The 20,431-nt window shown below is 38.4% G+C and overlaps 2 protein-coding genes across 5 annotated transcripts in view; one reads left to right on the forward strand and one right to left on the reverse strand.

The window, feature by feature from the left end:
• The window catches only part of clstn1 (calsyntenin 1), a 32,816-nt gene extending 21,593 nt beyond the window's left edge, over positions 1–11,223 (forward strand). For 2 of the 4 annotated variants that reach the window (XM_027170296.2, XM_027170297.2), the window contains 13 exons: positions 100–285; positions 1,224–1,472; positions 1,995–2,116; positions 3,168–3,330; positions 3,676–3,726; positions 4,553–4,710; positions 4,932–5,080; positions 5,371–5,597; positions 6,066–6,236; positions 6,411–6,556; positions 6,734–6,869; positions 7,145–7,329; positions 7,931–11,223. In XM_027170296.2, coding sequence (XP_027026097.1) covers positions 100–285; positions 1,224–1,472; positions 1,995–2,116; positions 3,168–3,330; positions 3,676–3,726; positions 4,553–4,710; positions 4,932–5,080; positions 5,371–5,597; positions 6,066–6,236; positions 6,411–6,556; positions 6,734–6,869; positions 7,145–7,329; positions 7,931–8,125 — 2,138 coding nt within the window. In that variant the 3' untranslated portion in view covers positions 8,126–11,223. The remainder of the gene's footprint in view (positions 1–99; positions 286–1,223; positions 1,473–1,994; positions 2,117–3,167; positions 3,331–3,675; positions 3,727–4,552; positions 4,711–4,931; positions 5,081–5,370; positions 5,598–6,065; positions 6,237–6,410; positions 6,557–6,733; positions 6,870–7,144; positions 7,330–7,930) is intronic. The other 2 variants (XM_027170298.2, XM_027170299.2) reach the window with 1 other exon arrangement.
• Positions 11,224–13,373: 2,150 nt separating this feature from the next.
• lzic (leucine zipper and CTNNBIP1 domain containing) lies at positions 13,374–20,071 on the reverse strand. The gene is made up of 6 exons (XM_027170302.2): positions 19,718–20,071; positions 18,299–18,434; positions 17,986–18,084; positions 17,111–17,206; positions 15,818–15,899; positions 13,374–14,237 (listed from the first exon to the last, which is right to left on the reverse strand). The coding sequence occupies exons 1-6, from the start codon at positions 19,816–19,818 to the stop codon at positions 14,179–14,181; spliced, it is 573 nt and encodes a 190-aa protein (XP_027026103.1). The 5' UTR covers positions 19,819–20,071; the 3' UTR covers positions 13,374–14,178.
• Positions 20,072–20,431: the final 360 nt, after the last annotated feature.

Consider the following 20,431-nt stretch of genomic DNA (forward strand, 5'->3'; position numbering starts at 1 on the left):
CAATACCGTTATCAATCTGACGTTTTTGATTTTTCCTGAAAATAAGAAAGGCTTTATTCTTTTTTTCAAGGAACCTAACATGTGTGTCTTATTCCTAAGGCTTTAATAAGAGAATTGAGTACGAGCCTGGCACAGGAAGTGTGGCCCTGTTCCCCAGCATTCGCTTGGAAACCTGCGAGGAGCCAATCACCTCCATCCAGGCCAGCATCGAGCTGGAGACCAACCACATCGGCAAAGGCTGCGACCGAGACACATACTCTGAGAAATCTCTGCACCGCCTGTGTGGTGAGTCACAGCAATTTCTTAATGATGTCTGAGTCACACTATTTTATTTATTCTGTGTTTAGATTGAGAAAATAAAAATAGTTCTACATGGTGTACACTTAAGACACACTTATGCTTTCACATCACTGTCAACGTCAGGCAACTCTGAAGGTTTCCCAATAATAATTTCAAGATCCTGAAGACTGCGATCTAAATGACTCACTACACACACTTCAGTGCACCAGTTTCCAAAAGGGGAAAGAACATACAGAATAAAGGGCATTAAATAACATGTTGCTTTGAAATTAGGATATGCCTATAGTGTGATTTAGTGTTGTCTGTTTTTGAATCTAAGAAGTGACCTTTACTAATCAACAGATGTTATTTAAATCGAGTCAGCGGAAAAAGATCATTTGCTAAACATATTTTATTTTTAGAAACATGAGCATATCTGAAACACACATGAAGAGTTAATCAGTAATATACGAGATTATATTTCACAGCTTAACATGCCCTCACCCACAAACACAACACTGATACAAACAAAACAGAATGTTGGCTGTTTCAAGCCAAAATAAATACAACCACAAATACTAACTCTCAACATTATTGTGTTTGTGTGATCTAGTGCTGAGAGAACTAATCACTAAAATGAAATAATAAAACAGAATTTGTTTTTGAAGCAGACGGTGGTGTCACTAGGTCACTTTACTAAAACTAGCATGATGTAAATGCTAATTTAATCGCAGTGAGATTATTAACAATGAACAGTTAGCTTGTTTCTTAAGAAAATAGTCTAGATGTCAGGAATTATGATATTATGCTTGAAGTCAATATATTGGTCTACAGTTTTATAGGTCTAGAAATGTATTTATGATGTTTATACTTGTCTTTTTCATGCACATTTGAGCTGTGCTGTTGTGCTCTGTGGGTAATCTCTATGTTCCGGCTGCACTCAGGTGCCAGTTCCGGCACTGTGGAGTTGCTGCCGTCTCCCAGCAGCGCCGCCAACTGGACCGCAGGACTGCCCACTGACAACGGCCATGACAGTGACCAGGTCTTTGAATTCAATGGCACTCAGGCAGTGAAGGTTCCTGACGGTGTGGTTAGCACAAGCCTGAAGGACCCTTTCACCATCTCAGTGTGGATGAGACACGGACCCGGTGGCCGGGAGAAAGAAACCATCCTGTGCAACTCTGATAAGACGGGTAACAACAGCATAATGTACTGTTATGAGACTGGTGTATACTTTAGCGATTAGATGAATTGTATGATGTTCTTAGACTTCACCCCTTTAATTTACACAAGTACATAATGTGATACACAAAGTCACTAACAGCTCTAACCCACAATTTGACAACAGAAGGTTTGGCAGCAGAAGATCCACTATAGGTTTAAGGCCTTGTGCCATGTCTGAGTAAAGCTAGACCATGTTATCAACTGGCATTGGGATTATGTAACAGAGATTACATCAGATAGATGTCCTTGTATAATGGAAGCAGATGTGCCATGACCTGAGAGAAAACAGGACATCGTGTATGTCTTCCATCCTGTTGTCACAAGACAGAAGCTCACAAATAATCCAGAAAGGTTCATTCAGTACCAACCGACACAGGGGTTATAAGGTGGTGTTAATATCATGATTGGCTAAAGATAAAACAGAAAAAGTGTACTCACAAATGTGTATAAATGCTGTAAGAACATAAGCATGTGCTGCTGTGTTCCCTCAGAAATGAACAGACATCACTACTCTCTGTATGTGCACAACTGCCGTCTGGTGTTGCTCCTGCGTCAGGACCCGAGCGGGGCAGAGAACTACAAACCGGCAGAGTTCCACTGGAAACTCGATCAAGTAAGTAAACAAAAGCGCTTTCAGTAACTGCGCATTTTTGCTACATGCCTGTGTGTTTATGTACATACATATTTGTAGTTCTACAAGTTCATAGTGAACGGGGTTCTTTGTTCAGCATGTAAATGTGAACCAATTCAAATGGTGAAGGTTTAGCATGTGATACACACCCGCTGTCGGCTTTCATGTACGAGGGAAACGTATTTAAACGGATGCAGATTTATACAGCTTGATACTAGAGGAGTAAATAATATGAGAGAAAATGTTTTAAAAAAATAATAATAATAATAATAAAAGAATGTGAAATTTATCAGGTTGCAACTTTTCCACAAGGTGTTTTAAGATGAATGAGCTGTTCAGAAAATCTAAATATTATTTGCAGGCAGAATCTTATGAATTTACATAAAGTGAAGCTTAGCAGTTTTTAAATCAAGGCAGAAACCTCTTTAGAACTGAATATTTTACCTAGAAAGGATTCTTATCTGAGCAATGTGAGCAATTTTCAGAATATTAAGATGGATCATGAAGTCTAGAGCATTAGAGCATCCTGTAACAGTTTGTAAATTTGATTAGATCTGGTTCAGAATGTTCTGACACGGCGGTAGAGCAAAACAAAAATATTTGTGGTATTGTGTTATATTACTTAGTGCCTTATATTTCTGCCTGTACCCTCTGTGTGTGTGTGTGTGTGTGTGTGTGTGTGTGTGTGTGTGTGTGTGTGTGTGTGTGTGTGTGTGTGTGTGTGTGTGTGTGTGTGTGTGGAGTTGTGTTGCATGATGTTGTCCGTGTTGGGGGTGGGGGGTTCCTCTGGGTACTTGGGTTTCCTTTCCCAGTCCAAAGTAATGCACTGTATTGGCTCTGAAATTGTCCGTAGTGTGTGAATGGGTGTGCGTCCCCTGCTTTGTGCCTCAAGCCTATTGTGATGGGGTCCTGGGTGACAATGTGTGGGGGATAAGTGAAACAAAAAATGGATGGATGGATGGATGGATGGAGGGATGGATGGATGGATGGATGTGATTTTTTTTAATGTACTTGGTCTGCTGTTTGCCTGCAGGTCTGTGATAAAGAATGGCATCACTATGTGCTGAACATCGAGTTCCCTGCAGTGACTCTGTTTGTGGATGGAGCGTCCTTCGAGCCCTTCCTTGTCACAGAGGATTACCCTCTCCACGCCTCCAAGATTGAAACCCAGCTCACTATTGGCGCCTGCTGGCAAGGTACAGTCACTGGCATTATGACGTTTTTTTCCTACTGTCAAAATAACTCATCCTGTTTTTCACAGGTCAAACCTTTTCATATCCTTTGTTGTGCTTCTGCGTATAAATAAAAGTGAAAGAAATGTCCACAAAGCATAGATGACATACAGGTTCTTCAGAGCATATCTCACTAATATGCTTTTTGTTGCCAAATTGATGCAATTTCTAAAATAAAATGTTATCAGTCATGGACTAATGTAGATAAGATGTGGTCAAAATGCATGCTCTTGTAAAAATCCCTATTGATCCTTTCCTGACTAAAGCAAGGCATCGTCTTTCCCCACTCTTCTTGTCTTACCTCCACAGACCTCTCAGGACATGACAATGACACAGAGACAGGCTCAGAGCCTTTGACAGGTTGCCTAAATCTTTCCCTAATCACACATATATCAGAGTTTGTTCATGAATTAACACCTCATACATGCAATCCTTGCACAGCTTAAAATAGTTTGACTTGAGCTGTGTGAGAATTGGATGCACACAGCTTCTATTTGCATAACATTTCCAGCATGAAGCGATCCAGACCAGATGTTGTGGTATACATCCTGCCTGCTCTTATCTACTATTCATTTTCTTTCTTTATTTCCTTTTATCTACCAGCCAAGCATTTTCATTTTCCCGCAGCTCAGAAGATGCGTTGAAATTATAGACAGCAGTTACATGCATGTAGAGTGTTTTGTATTTGTCATAGACACGGTGTTGTGCAGCATCACCTGCTGTGTGTTGCAGTGTCGTTTGTGCCAACAGCACATGGGCAGGTCTTAACTCTGCTGTCTTGCTGAGTGATCCTAATGTTACAGAGCTCTCAGCTTACAGTCTCCTTTAAACGCACCTGTAATGGATGCAAGAGCATGAGCGAAAGATAACGGACAAACGTGATTTAGCGTAGGAAAGCTTTTTTTATGTTTTATTTCACCCATTGTCATGCTCATTTTCACTCATTTTTCATAGCCTTATCTTATCATGTAAGGGCAGAGCTGCATGAGTCTACAGGCCTGTATTCGTCTTTATTCGTCTCTCTCTGTGGTCCAGCAGAGCAATGTGGCCGTACTAACCCGCATGAATCATTTTTGTTGTGTATATGAAAAGGCAGAGCATGCTTGAGCCCCTGGAGATTAAACGCATACATTTTTTTCACCTCTCATTAATTTATTCCTTCACTCCATCTCCTTGGTTTATCCAGGTGGCAGTGCACACATGAGCCAGTACTTCCGGGGTAATTTGGCCGGCCTCATGATCCGCTCTGGGAAGCTGGAGAATAAGAAGGTGATCGACTGCCTGTACACGTGTAAAGAAGGTCTGGATGTGCAGCTCCCAGAGGAGGTAGCTTCTGCGGTGAAGGTGCGAACCTTTATACGTGATTGTTATCGATGTAGTACAGAGCTAAAGATAGGACCTGACGAGAATAAGATTTGTTTAACATCACAAGCTTAAATGCCAGAGATCTTTTTTTTCTCAGGTGAATAGTTATGAGATGAATGAATAAATGTCTGTGAAATTAGATTTATTTTTAAGGATTGGTTGTGGTGATTCAGTGAGTCTGACTCATTACTTATCTGCAGGTGGACTTTAACCCCAATCAGTCTTCTCTCACTCTGGAGGGAGATGATATTGAAAGCTTTGAGAAGGTCATGCAGCACATCTCCTACCTGAACTCCAGGCAGTTCCCCACACCAGGAATACGCCACCTGCGTGTCACCACCACCGTCAAGTCAGTATTCTGCAGCCTTTCCTCTTTTAACTCGGTTATTTTGTTTTAAATAATCACTAACTAAATGGTTATTTCAAAAAACTCCTTTTTACAGCTTGATTTCCTTCATTAGTCTTTTTTTTTTCTTGTGTTTTTTTTATGATTTGACATGTTCACCATCTTCTGTGTATAAAGAACATCATGTCAGTATGAAGTGCCAGGTCAGGTTAATCTTTTCCATTGTGACGGTGTTCTGTTCTGTTCTATTCTGTTCTGTTCTGTTCTGTTCTATTCTGTTCTGTTCTGTTCAGGTGCTTTAACGAGGAGACGTGCATCTCTGTGCCTGACGCAGAGGGCTATGTAATGGTCCTTCAGCCAGAAGAACCTAAGATCAGCCTGAGCGGAATCGACCACTTTGCACGCGGAGCGGCTGAGTTCGAGAGCACCGAGGGTGTGACGCTGTTCCCCGAACTTCGTGTTGTCAGCACCATCACACGTGAGGTGGAATCTGAGGTTGAGGGAGAAGATGAGCCTACGGGTACGTTACCATAGTCACAAAATAAAGAGAGAGAGTGAAACAAAGATTGAATGTGGCAGAGTGGTTGAAAGGATTTAGGGCTTTTTTTAGGAGAGAGTTATGGCAGAATTAAAGCCGTGCCATCTGCCAGATCGGTGCTGAGAGGAAGTGAATGTACATTAAGTAATATGTGCTAGAGGACAAGCCAAATTAAAGCAATGAGTTCAAGAGATTTCTAATTCATTCTAAGAGTAATAACCACTGAATTAAAAAGACAGCAACGTTCTGGAAATAACTGATGCCTCTCTGTGAGACTTAAAGTTTCTGTTTCTTTTTTTTTTCTTAATTATTTTCAGTGGTAATGTTCGATTATTGCTTGCAAAATATTTCTTAGTTAATATCCAGTAGGAAAAGGTTGCTTTTTAAAAACATTTACACTTAACATTGTGAAAGAGAGAACTCGTATCATCATATTATCGTCTTCGGCAGTACAAGAGTCGGTGGTTTCTGAGGAGATCATGCACAACCTGGACACGTGTGAAGTGAGCGTAGTTGGAGAAGATCTGGATGGAAATCATGAGAGTCTGGAGGTGGATTTGGCGCAGGTTCAGCAGCGAGGCCTGGAGATTAGCTCCTCCAACATGGGCATGGTCATCACTGGTGTGTTTCTCTCAAAGAAAACATGTTTATTCCGTTTTAAAAAAAAACAAACTGTTGAGTAGATTATATCTGATTGTAATAATGGCTACAATATGAATTATTCTTTAGCTTTTTTTTCTGCCTGGTTTGAATTTCTAGTTTTCTAGCTACTGATTTGTTCTTGTCTGGGTTCAGGTGTAAACACCATGGCCAACTACGAGCAGGTCCTGCACCTTATCCGTTACAGGAACTGGCACCCTGAAGCTCTGTTTGATAGGAAGTTCAAGCTGGTCTGCTCAGAGCTCAATGGCCGGTACATCAGCAATGACTTCAAGGTCGAGGTACGATTAACCAAACACACTCTTGTTCACAGTACTGCTTTTTCAGGCTGTTTGGATTATAAAAAAAAATAAACATTTTGCTATGTTTTTAACAGAATGTCCTACAATGTCTGGAAACATCTGGATTGGAATAAAATGTTCTCTATAATATTATCTGTGTGTGTTCTGTGTGCGCAGGTCAATGTGATTCACACAGCTAACCCGGTTGAGCATGCTAATAATGCCATGTATCAGCCTCAGTTCATCAACCAAGTCAAACACGCCTCAGTGGACCTGTCTGGACACAACCTGGCCAACACACATCAAGCTTCAGGTATGGCTTCATCATCCCTGCATCCTGCACTCCTCCAATCCTCCATCTGTTCAATATTTCTCTTTCAAGCAGGCATTCGGAATGCTAACAGGCTTCTCTGTTACTCACATTGTGGGTCGTAGATGTTTTTACAAATCTCTTTTTACATCTCCTTGTTGTATTCTTTTAATCGTTTATTTTTTTTTAGGTGAGCTTATACACATATTAATCTCTGAAAGCCGTTAAGTACAGTGTGTCACAACGTGTCTTCCTTTGTGCTCTCTCTTGGCTCACAGTTGTCCCCAGTGCTGCCACAATCGTCATCGTGGTGTGTGTAAGCTTCCTGGTGTTTATGATTATTCTGGGAGTGTTCAGGATCCGTGCCGCTCACCAGAGCACCATGAGAGACCAGGAGAACGGCAAAGAGAACGAGATGGACTGGGATGACTCTGCCCTCACCATCACAGTCAATCCTATGGAGGTATACGGGAAAGTAGATGCATCCGATTTATCCTGCGTCTCTGCAGAAGACAATACTGTATTTAATAGCTTACGTTATTATGTATAGATGACAATCACTGCCAGCTAATAGAAGTACAAAAACATACGCTTTAATGAATACAGCAAAGGTTTAAACTTAGAAAACAAAACTGATTAATACTAATGAACTCCTTTTATGGACGTTTCTGGCTGTGAGAGCCGAAGCATCGGCTGTCACTACTTTTACATTTCCAGCTAATTAGCCAGAACAGCATGAAGCCTGAACGTGTTTCTCTCTCATGCCAGGCTGTTGTTATGGAAACACTCAGTATTCTTGCAGCAGCAACAGTTTGTGGCAACACTTACAAAAACAAAAGTATCACTCAAATGACAGGCTGGATAAACGGTATTGAATACAACCAGCAGCTTTTGTACTAGTTACTGTCGACTGCTACTGCAGGATTCAGCACGATTCTCGTGCACACAGCAGCGAGGGTTCGTAAATGAACTCAATGAAAATTGTTCATGCATTATGCATCATGCAAAAAAAGAAATAACATCCCTCCTTATTGTTCTGTTCGTTCTCTTCCTGTCCCGAGAAGACTTACGAGGATCAGCACAGCAGCGAAGAGGAGGAGGACGAGGAAGAGGAGAGCGAGGATGGCGAGGAGGAAGACGACATCACCAGCGCAGAGTCGGAGAGCAGCGAGGACGAGGAAGGAGCGGAGCCAGAGGACCAGCAGGGCACCAGCCGACAGCAGCAGCTGGAGTGGGATGACTCCACCCTGACCTACTAATGCTGCCGAGCATACACCGTTCAGATAACATACACACATACATAAACACACACACACACACACACACACTCCACCTACAAACCCACTCACTCACTGTCTCACCTCTCCACCAGTGGGGAGTCATAATTTTCCTTGCCAGATTCCCCACCTACAGAGCCATGAATAAAAAAAAACAAAAAGGTCCTTGAAGCAAAATCCACATATGTATATATACACACCTATAAATACATATTTATCTAGTGTCTGTGGTGACGGATGTTGCGGAATCAGCTTAATTTCCACTGGCCAAGGCTTCCCTGGTGTCAGCTTAGTGGTGATGTTCAGTGTAGTAAAATGATCACATAATAGCTGAATGCTAGTTAAGTTTCTAATTTATTTCTTTAATTCTCTCTATTTTTTTATTTCTGGGATACCTGGCCTAGATTTGAGTTTTCCTCTTAGCTCTGTAACAATATAGCCTTGCACCATTTCCCTTGTTTTACATGTTACGTCATTTAAAACCGAGAATGGCTTTATGGTTATTGCACAAAAACTTTGGAATTAGTTTGCTCCTGAATTGTAAAAGAGAAGTTTTGCCTCTTTGCTTTTGATAATGCTTCTTGCTCTTCTTGGTCCATGTTTGTTTCTCTTCTTTCTAGTGCATGAAAATTTAAGTCATGCGTGTAGAAGAACCTTGCTTTTTGATATTTTGTAAATATGACGAAAACCATGGTGTCCAGTATCTAAAGCGTCGCAGTACCTGCTGTAGAGGACGGATTTTGTGTTGCAGAGGCTCTGGCATGTATCAGAAACTTTTGGCAAAGCTCTTCCATCGTGCTTGTGCGCTATAGAGAGAGAAACCCATGACAGAGGCTGAGGTTTCTGTATTGCTTATTTTTGTCTTTATTTCTTATATTGGAGGTGGGAAGTGGTGTTCCCTTTTTTTATTATTATTTTTTTTTATTTAATAGTGTGGACAGGTGTGAAATTGGCTAATCTCGGCTTGCACAGGTGCAAATGCTAACAAACTTGAGGCATTGTTCTTTTTCATTTCTGTGAAGTCCTCTATTGGACAGAGGTTTATACTTCGGACCCCTGTGAATGATCATTTTCAGGTGATGATTATACGTTTGTTTCAATGGTACTGTATGTTGTACAGTTTAAACTCTCTACATTTAAGCCATCTTGGAGTGGTAGTGGTACTTTATTCCTGTAACATTGTCTACTCTGTCATAACCGCTTCTGATCAAGCCAGTCTGATGTAACTCGGATAAACGGAGGCTCTGGAGTTTGGTGATGGTTTGAGCGTAATGACATCTGTGCGGTGCTCTGATAGGATGAAAATACTCGGATGCTCCTATAATTGCTGAAATGTTTTATTTGGGATATTTATTCTTTGCTATATGATTCTGCTCGGCTTAGTGTGGTTCACCTGCTGCTCGGTCATTCCAGTCTCCGAAAATATTTTAGTGAAATATCCGTTTACACGAATGCTTGAGGAGTTATGTTTTGAGGTAATCATTGATGCTAAAAAAAAAAAAAAAAAAAAAAGCAGTACACCGTTAAGAATTCTTGTACATGGAGGTGTGTTCTGGTAAACTCTATACTCCAAGCAATGCTTTTTAGACCTCTACAGGCTCGTCTGCAGGTCATTCGTCCCGTTTATTTCTCTTAAAGCGGTCGGTCTGTTGCCTTCCTGCATCTGTGCAAAGGTCAGTGGATCTCAAAGCTATAAAGCTTTGGAAAGGCATGTTAAATATTTGAGCTAAGGAGGACGGTAATGGGTAGAAAGGATTTGGGTGAAGTGTTACTTTTTTTAGATTGTAGTTTTTTCGATTGCTCGCATGGACGATTTTTTTAATTCTTTTTTCGTTTACTGCAAAAATCCAAAAGTTTTCTTATGCTTCTGTTGATACTACTGCCGTCAAGATGAGTCCAGTTTAGTTTCTGTTTCTGGGACTGGCCGGTAAGGACGGGTAAAGAGTGCTCAGTGCTTCGAAGTGTCTGATAATCTCCCATTTAATTGGAAATCTTTGTCTTTCGCATCACAATCTGGTAACTGGTTCCTGAGCTGCAGTCCACGATTTATTTAGTGGAGTCGGGAGTGCCTTTCGCCCTTCACTGCACATGAACATCACCAACACAACCCTCGTCCACACCATGCTAACTGGTGGCCATGTTCATCTTTTGTAATTATATTAGGATTGTACAGCTATAGCAAAGTGATTTTTGTTGTAATTGGGGTCAACAGCTAGTTTTTATCAGCTATGATTGTTTTAATTGTCCTGCATATAGATGTCCTGTGTTCATGTTGATGTGTAGACAACATAGGTCCATACTGTATCATGAATAAATATTGTACTAAATCATGTTTGAGGAAATTCACCTCTAAAGAGATGTATATAATTGAAATTCTTTAGGCAGTTTATGTGCGTATGAAATTAACAATGTATGAATAGTGAAAGCTCATTTTGAAGTTTTGCCTGATTTCCTACCCAAGAGAAAGGGCAGCATGAAAATCACAAGAACCAGTCCAATATCCTTTTAACCTCTGTAACAGATTTCTTGCACAAATTGTGTCACGATCTGCCAGAATTGTTTTTTTTTTTTCATATGCCATTTTATATTTAATACAACCTCTTATCTCTGTTTATTTGTTTAATCACTGGATGAAAGCAGACCATTCCATGTTTGAATGAAGGGAAATGACTGTAAGGGGCAGTCGTTCCAGCAGAACGTTTAAGTCGGACAGGACTATTTCATTTTTCTGAGCAGGTTTGTCATTTTCTGCTCATGAATAAATTTACATTTACGTCCACGTCTAGCCTATAAGACAGAAGTAGGAGCTTGAGTGTAGGAGTGTTGATCTCCAGCACTGTGGATTTGGAGTGTCAGAAAGTAATATGAAAACTATAGGCCTACTACTGAATCACACCTTTCAAAAGGCATTGTCCACTATTAGATTCCTTTTTTTTTCCTCTTTTAAACGAAAGGTGACAAAAGTTGGGAATTGCTGAATGCTGCCTTCCTGCTCATTCACTTTTCTACATTCAGTGGCAAATTTTGGTGAAGTTGGTGCTTGCTCATGAACAAAATAAAGGATGATGAGATGTAATTAAGATTCAGGCTCCTTGTTTTTTTCTCCTTATGTAAAAAAATATATAAATTATAAATATAATAAATAAAAGGCAAGGTGACTTAACAAGGTCACAATTGAATTGGCAATATTTTGTGTTATAATTCAGATGATATCAGATCAGATATGATATCAGATGAATCCCTCTCATATATATATATATATATATATATATATATATATATATATATATATATATATATATATATATATATATATATATATATATATATATATATATATATGTCTGTGTATAATTATTTCTTCAGGTACTGACCTTATGTCTGACTTTAGATAGAGAGAGTCAAACTATCATATAAATGCTGATCTTCATAAAGTCCTCATTCACAACCCTATACATTTGCAAATTCTCTGCTGAGAGATTAATCACCTTTTTTTTTGAGAGCCCATTAGCTCTATATGTTTATTATGGCACCCGAATCTCCAGGGGTAGACAGAATGTTTTCTTAAAACCTGGCAACCCTGGCTTAGTCAAAACATTCCAAAACAAGCTGGTAGACTTCATGGATGACTGCATTGTTGTAGATTATTTACACGCTATACACTTTATTAAGAAAAGCTGTACGTCTACACATTCATGCAGTTATCTGATCAGTCAATCATGCAGCAGCAGTTCATAAGCTTCGAGTAACCTTCGCTTTAACCAGCAGAATGAATGAGGGGAAAATGTGATGGCATGATTTCAACCTTGGAATGATTGTTGGTTTGAGTATTTCTATAATTGCTGATCTCCTGGAATTTTTTCCACACAGAGATTACTTCGAATGGTGCAATAACACAAACATTGTACAAAGTACACCTCCTTTCACCTTTAGCTGCTTTCTTTTGGATTTGAGAATTTTCTGATATTTTGCTCCTGAACCAAAAATATATTTACAGTAAATCCAAATGTAAGATGAAATACATTCACAGCAGACATCCTTATCCAGAGTGACTTACAGCTGAGCAATTGAGGGTTAAGGGCATTGCTCAGGGGCCCAGCAGTGGCAGCTTGGTCCTGGGGTACGAACCCATGACCTTCCGATCAGTAGTCCAACACTTTAACCACTGAGCTACCACATCCCTATATGAATCCTTTGTGATTTGACTACTGATTAGAAGGTTGGGCCCCTGAGCAAGGCCCTTAACCCTTAATTGCTCGGTTGTATATAATGAGATAAAATATAAGTCATTCTGGATAAGGGTGTCTGCCAAATGTTGTAAATGTAAATCAATTGCAAATACATAGAAGTGATACACTTGCACAACCTGGATGCACAATATGACCACTGACCACAACGAGAGTACACAATTACATCATTAGGACAAAATATCACTGTCTATATTAGAATTACATAGAAAAGACTTTGTTTTCATAAATCAGCACTGTTGTGTGTCAGGGACGTTTTTCTCTTATCTTTAAATGTCGGTTTAGCATATCGTTATTTCAGGTCATTGACATTTATATTTTCATATAAACCTTATATGAAATCAGTGAAAAGTAAAAGTAATTATTTTATGCAACAGATGTTTTTGTGGTTTGACATCAGTTTGTATGCTGATTTGAATATCAAGTCAAAAGGTCCTTAATGGATGCATTATTATGATGATTATTGCTATTATTTTTTTTTCTCTCTCTCTCTCTCTAACACACACACGATTAGTTTTAAGAACGTCCTGACAGACAGACAGTCTGTTCTTGTGTAATCTCTGTAAAATAAAAAAATACTATACTTTCCAATCAAGGCTGTATACCAGTGATAGACTGCATTCTGATACCAATTGTGCCCCCTAGGGGTTATAACGTGAAGTACAGTGTCGGTGGATTAACAGAACGAAGCCTTACAGATCTCTATAATGTCTCTATAGTGTAATTTATCACTTACCTCATATTGGTTAAGTGTGATGTTTGTGTTGATAGACAGATAACAATTTAACAGGATTATGTTAACAGCATGATTCTGTAAACCTGAAATCAGTATGAGACATAATGAGGCATAATAATACATTTATATCCAGCTTCCATAATTTACAGGCTATACAGAGGGAGATTAGTCCAATTCTCTTATCATGTACCGCAAACAAACTCCTGTTACTCTGATATGTATGTATATATGTAGTCTGCTACACAGATTCTGTTACAAACGTACAATATTTTATTTATCCTAGACTCAGATATTTAATTTGTCACAGGTATCATTCATGTGAAAGGACTTTACACCTTATATATCGGCTACTTTCCCCATCTTCTACCTCAGGATCACAAAGTGATATAAATATAATGATTTCTTCTGAAAAATACATACATGAGAATTGCTTCCTCAGGTTTTCGAACATATTAACATATAAGGCAAAATCCTCTTAGGAAAAGGTACAATTATTATTAATGTCTCATTTTCATGAATAAAATGCATGAGGATCTGAATACTAAAACATACAAAAGACATACAAATTAAATGATGTAAATGAATCATAAACAGGTCATTTTATAAAGAAGTGTAAAAGTAAGACATTCAAAAATGACCTGTAAGAAAAAAATTTATCTGAAATTTTCAATACAGTCCAACATCAAGACACTTTTTTTTATTTTTCCTAAAGCCACTTTGTGAAATACAATTCATCTAACACACCGTACCAAAGGAATCTATTATACATTAAATCTGATCTGCTTACTTCATGAACTTCTTAAATTTCACTTTACTGTACTGAAATTTTACAATCACACACAAAAGTATTTGAAATGTAATGTGATTTAAGATAAACATGTAAATAATTACACAATTACTGTATGAAACTCTGCTGAATAGCACTTGAGAATCAAAATCTGTCAGACTAAATATTACATTAAAACACTGTTTAAAAATATAAATCACACACAAATACACACACCCACCCACACACACAGATTAATAACAGGACACTACAGGAGATACAGTAGCTAGGTGTTGGTCTTTTCAACTCCAGAGCTAGCTAAGGCCATGATCTTATCTTCAGATCCTGTATAAATAGAAAAAATGCATTAGGTTAAAACTCAGTCTGTGTAGTCAAATAACACACACACACACACACACACACACACACACACACACACACACACACACACACACACACACACACACACACACACACACACAGCAGCGTTTTCTGTAGAAGGCAGGGGCGGCTCTAGAATTTCATCTTTAGGGGGTGTTTAGCCCTCAGTGAGAATTTAAAACAAGAAGAGTTCTATATTATATATTATATGACTACATAGTAAGCCAAAAGTTATGGTATTATTTAAAATGGCAAAAGTGGACAAAAAACTTTTGTGCATGATGTAATGATGCCAGTCTTGAATCAAATCAGTTCATGTATGTTTGCATTCTCTATGAACAGTGTGTCCAATGAATGCAGAAAAATATTCACAAGACAAAGACCAAATCAATAAATGTTATTTTTATTTAGTATTGAATGGATTGTTTGCATTAATATTTCGTTTGTGCTATCAACTCTGGTAATAAGAATAATGAAATTTCACTGCTTTTGGTTGCCGTCTTTGCGGTTTTCCGCCGATTAACGTTATAGATAAATGCCTCCAGCTCTGACTGCGCGTGCACGCTGCGCGTGCCTGAGCTTCTCCGTTAAAAAAAAGCAGACAGCTGATGACGCACTTTTGAAAGACTACAACGCACGTGCGTAGAAGCAAAGTAAAAAAAAAATCGCTCTTGGATCAAACTGATAAATAATTTACTTTCCCATCGATGACATGTCCTGTATTTTAACGTAAATTTTATTGTTTATTTATGAAAGTAAAAATTATATTTTTAGTTTTAGATTGGCTGAGATCACAGTCAGGGGGCTGAGCCACCCTAAAAATGCCTAGAACCGCCCCTGGTAGAAGGGCATGTTTCACATTTAACACAATCCCTACACCATAAAGGTGTTATTGAAGATCTTGTTTGTTGTCATTGCTCTTTATTTCCTGTTGTGTAGTGAGATCATGCTACAACTGCCTGTAAATGTACAGTACTGATGATTTTCCCATGTAGCATGGCTTATTACATAATATTTTTTGCTTCCTCATAACTGCACAAGCAAGTCTTTATTTTATTTAGCTCACTTTTTTAGTCAAGAAGTTCTGTCATGATTATAATATTATGCAGGCAATTATTATGACAAATCACATCTTCTATTACATATATTTACTGTATATATTTATTTTTATGGCATTTGGTAGATTTAAAGCTGGGGCACAGCATTGGTCCTGGGCTTTGAAATCACAACCTTCTTTAACAACCTTGTTTAAGACATGGGTATGTCAAGCATTAGAGTTTGTGTTCAAGTTAACTCTAATTAGATCAATTCAATTAATCAGACAGATTTGAAGAGACAGGTTTTTAGGTTGTTTGTACATTGCAGACTACCAGGCACAACAACACTGTAATTCCATTGGTGGAGCCATGACACATGTCCATGCCCTGGTCACTGTTCAGTTTGCTCCAACAATTGTGCAGACTTTCCAGAAAAGCACCTATGACTGCATCTGAATGATACTCCATCATGTGGTGTGATGAACTGAGTCACTGCTAAATACTCACTCATATTCGCTGTGACTTTCTCAAACTGGCTCAGAGTGGCACTGACATTTTCTGTTAGAAAAGCTTCATCCTCTGCCGTAAGCTGTAAAAAATAAAAAATAATAATTATATATATAAATAAAGGTAGGTTAAGGCTGCAGTCTCTCTCTCACACACACTCTCAGACTCTCTCACTCACTCTTGCTCTCTCTCGCTCCTGCCCACTCACTCGTGCGCTCTCTCTCTCACTCACACTCGCTCGCTCTCACTCGCACTCTTTCACTCGCTCGCTCTCGCTCACACTCGCACAGTATGCATCACACAAACATTCCTACACCTAAAATGATGATCAGACATTATCGAATTTCTTTTACACCAAATACACCAGTATACCATACGATATATTTTTAATTGCTTTTAATTACTGCTAATGTCAATTAATACCCAATCTACACTACACAATAAATATTATGACTGAATAGTTTAAAAAATGTTTTCAAAGCAAATTCCACCAAAATAAGAACAGCGTAATAAAATGTCAAATATTAACTAAGACATTTAAATAAGATGAATTAATACTTTAATCTATTAATAAAAATCATTTTTAATTTGTACAGTTTAAAGCTATAAAGGACCAACAGGAACTCTGGTGTGTGATGTTTGAAAGAAATACCCACATGAGGATAACTGTTTCCCCATAACAGCACTTCCTTTAGTATAATATTTCTTATTCCTCTTATACCACTGTAAAGAACAATGTACTTTTTATGCACTTATAGTATTTTTTATCGTTGTGGAACATATCCCTGTGTTTCGATTTGATTCTGAGAAGAAAAAAATGCATTTTTACTGATGATCAGTGAAGCAAACTGTTCTAAAGAAAAATGCTAAATAAATGTCTCCTCATATTACACACTAATTCATTTCTGTGTCCCGCATCTCAAATTAAACTCAAATTCTATTCAAATTCAATTCAATACACTATATGAAATGGAGTGAAATGCTTTATGAATGCGAATCCTAATTTATAGAATCAATAAGAATAAAAATAGAATTTACTATACAGGAGGGAAAAATGTACAGATATATACTGTATACATGAGTCCTGTTAAAAGTTGTTCCAATATAAATGATGAAGTATTAGAATGAGATATTAGGTCGAGAGAATGAATCTAAACTTGTGAGCAGCCAGAGTTAACTCACAACTGCTGCTATATAAGACGAATAGAGATTTAAACAACGCTGTGGCATACAAGACACAAAGACATGAAGCTGAGGCGGTGAGAGTCGACGGGTCAGGAATAAACCTCTCACCTTCTCGCCCAGTTTTCTCAATGCTGTGAGGATCTCCAGCTTTTGCTGAGTGTACACGTCTCTGGGAAGTTTTCCCACCATCACATCACGGTCCATCTGGAGGAGGAGCACAACGATGTTAAACACAACCAAAACACTACCTAGCAACAGCATAATCACCTTAATGTCCTGGTCTTTCACAGTCTAATCCTGGGACTGTTTTATCTTCGTGTTTGTGTGTGTATACATTTCTCTTGTGTTCTGCTCATGCTCACACTCATACCATTCTCAATGGTGTTAATGTTTACTCTCAGCTACCTGTAAAACTCTGTTTAGCGATTTGAATGCCATCCAGTTGATTTGTTACCCAACACAAATTATTAGTTCCAAGTTTCTTTTCTTGTGCATAAAGTGTACGTAAGCATCTACGTACAATGATACATTAATACACTGTTACCCAAAGATTTTGGTGGGTTACTTTAATTTAGTTCCCTCGCTCGTATTACAATAACCTGTGTAACAACGCAGTATCTGATGATAATGGGTTCCCTTTTGAGTCTTCATTATATAGTCTCAGGGGGTTTTCCCTCATCTACATATCCTCTGGCTTGCTTGTTAGGGATACATTTAAATGTTAAACTTTATCATTTTTATATTCCTGTAAAGCTGCTCTGTGAATGTCTACTGTAAAATGGAATTGAATGTTAATAATAATAATTATTATTATTATTATTATTATTTACAGAGACCTTTGGATTTCAAGATCTCACACAGAGATGTAACACAATGTCGAAACACCGTGTGCTTGTAACATTTATAGGTTGTAAATAGGCTCTAACAGGTTATGTGGTGGAATTGAATGTTTAAAGATTTTTTATACTGTATTTCTACTTTACCTCTGCTAGTCTTGTACGTAATTGCCCAGGCTGCTTCTTTGCAAACAGTCTTATAACTTCAGGGGTCTTAAATGCTTGGCTGATAGCAGCTTGGATAGCCTGAAGGAGAACAGAAGAATTAAGTATCTACATGAAAAAAAAGTACATTTCTGCTACTTAGGAAAATAAAGAATTATCTGTGAATGCTAACAACAGTCTTTTGTGTGGGTCACAGTATAAATCTGATCAACCTTAACCGTGACCCCTGACAATTATTTGGTCATTCAAAAGAAAACATGACATCGGTATTAACGTCTGTATCAAAAAGTCTTACTAGCTGCATCCCTCCCAATTCATCCACGAGGGTCATGTTTCCGGACATGAGCTTCTTCAAAGATTCATTAAACTCGTTCAACTGCTCCAGCGTCTCTTTTTTTGTTTCCTCATACTCGTCGTCATCAAGTTCTTCTCTGGAACGAAGAAATAATTGCCAAGAGACCATTCATTTAAAAGTACCGAGGTAAATTTCCTGAAAGAACTAAGGAGAATTTCTCTAAAATTAATATTTAAATCCACCCGTAACCATTTGCATATTCAATCTGTATGATTAACCTGCGATCTTCAACAGCGATATTTTAGATTGATAGCAATATGTCTAATAATCTAATCTATTTTTACTTTGGTTTAACATTTCCATTTTTCCTGTTTCCCTCACATCAACTTAAGAAAAATGACTGGCGGCTGTCAAAGGTTGAGATACATTAGGCAGCAAGCGTACACTGTTATAAGATAATCAACGTTATTTTCTTCAACCATCAGTGGTCTAATGTACTATGAGCTTGATCTGCCCCTAGGTTTTGTTCGGCTGTCTAGATTAGTAAATAATCACTTTGTGTATGTGTAAATATGTATATATTGAGCAGTAGAAGGAGACTGTCATTTACCTTGGGAGTGGGTTTGTGTGTGTGTGCATGCGTGTGTACGTATGTGTTAGATCAGTTACAGCCCAACATCAGCAATTTATTTTGGTCTTGGTCCTCCCTGAAGTTTTGCGTTTATTCATTTTGCTGTACATTTATCACACTATATCTAAATATTATCACTTTTTAACTCTCTGTATCAGTATCTGTGTTGGGGAAGTCGTGGCCTAATGGTTAGAGAGTCTGACTCGTAACCCTAAGGTTGTGGGTTCGGGTCTCGGGCCGGCCATGACTGAGGTGCCCTTGAGCAAGGCACCGAACCCCCAACTGCTCCCCGGGCGCCACAGCATAAATGGCTGCCCACTGCTCCGGGTGTGTGTTCACAGGGTGTGTGTGCACTTTGGACGGGTTAAATGCAGAGAACAAATTCTGAGTATGGCTCACCATACTTAGCCGTATGTCACGTCACAGTGTGTGTGTGTGGACCGACAGAGCAGAGGAGGTGAATGTGACTTGTTGCTTGCTAGTGAGTGTACAGCAATGTCGTCGTGTGACGTCACCACGGCACACAAACTTCATCTCGCGCGTGTGTGACGTCACCGCGGCGCACAAACGTCATCATGTGACGACACAACTGAACACAAACACGTCTTTCGCCAGGACTGAAGAAAATACATCACTTACATGGCTCGTACTTAATTTTCACGTGTTTTTTAAATGTATAAAACTCTTCTGACACGTGTTTACAGTGATAACTGCTGCACCGCCACATTAGGATGATCTTGTTGCAGATATGAGTTATCGGAAGCATTAAAGGCATTGTGTATTTTTACCTGCATTCCTCCAGATCTTGTAGCTGCTGCATTAATCTGTCCAGCTGCTCCTCCATGTTCTGCTTCAGTTTCCCAGTTTCTGATTTCCCCCGAGAAGCCATTCTGTGTCTCTGAACTCAGCCTGAGATGTTCAGATAGAGTTCATTAAGCAATCAGTAACAGGTCAACCAAATATAAACATGTAGATGTATCAGTCTATATTTAACTTTTATATAGTAAGTATAAAAGGGGGCTTCACTACTTTAATGACTAACAGCATAACATAAAAAGTCCTATGGACTAGAAAAGAGAGGGTGGGTCTGTAAACACTGGGTGTTTTAACTCATCGTGCATACTTGAGAAACATGTAAACAAAGGACCTGTTAGTAGGTCATGTATTTGCCTGAGTGAAAATCAGAGTGTACGTCAGGTAGAGCTGATATTTATTCTTAAATACATATATAGTAGAATCCTCTGGGTTTTTGTTTCTTTTATTTATTTAAAAAATAATACTGAATACTAGTGTAGGTTAAAACATGGAATTTATTCAGAATTATATATATATATATATATATATATATATATATATATATATATATATATATATATATATATATATATATATACTATAAAATGATAGAATATTATAAGCAGGTTCTTAGATAATTAAATATAAATATAAATAAACGAATAAAGAAAAGAAATCCAGGCACATATGTGACTACCTAAGGAGTC

This window comes from Tachysurus fulvidraco, chromosome 23 (assembly GCF_022655615.1).
Source record: "Tachysurus fulvidraco isolate hzauxx_2018 chromosome 23, HZAU_PFXX_2.0, whole genome shotgun sequence".
Lineage (NCBI taxonomy): Eukaryota > Metazoa > Chordata > Actinopteri > Siluriformes > Bagridae > Tachysurus > Tachysurus fulvidraco.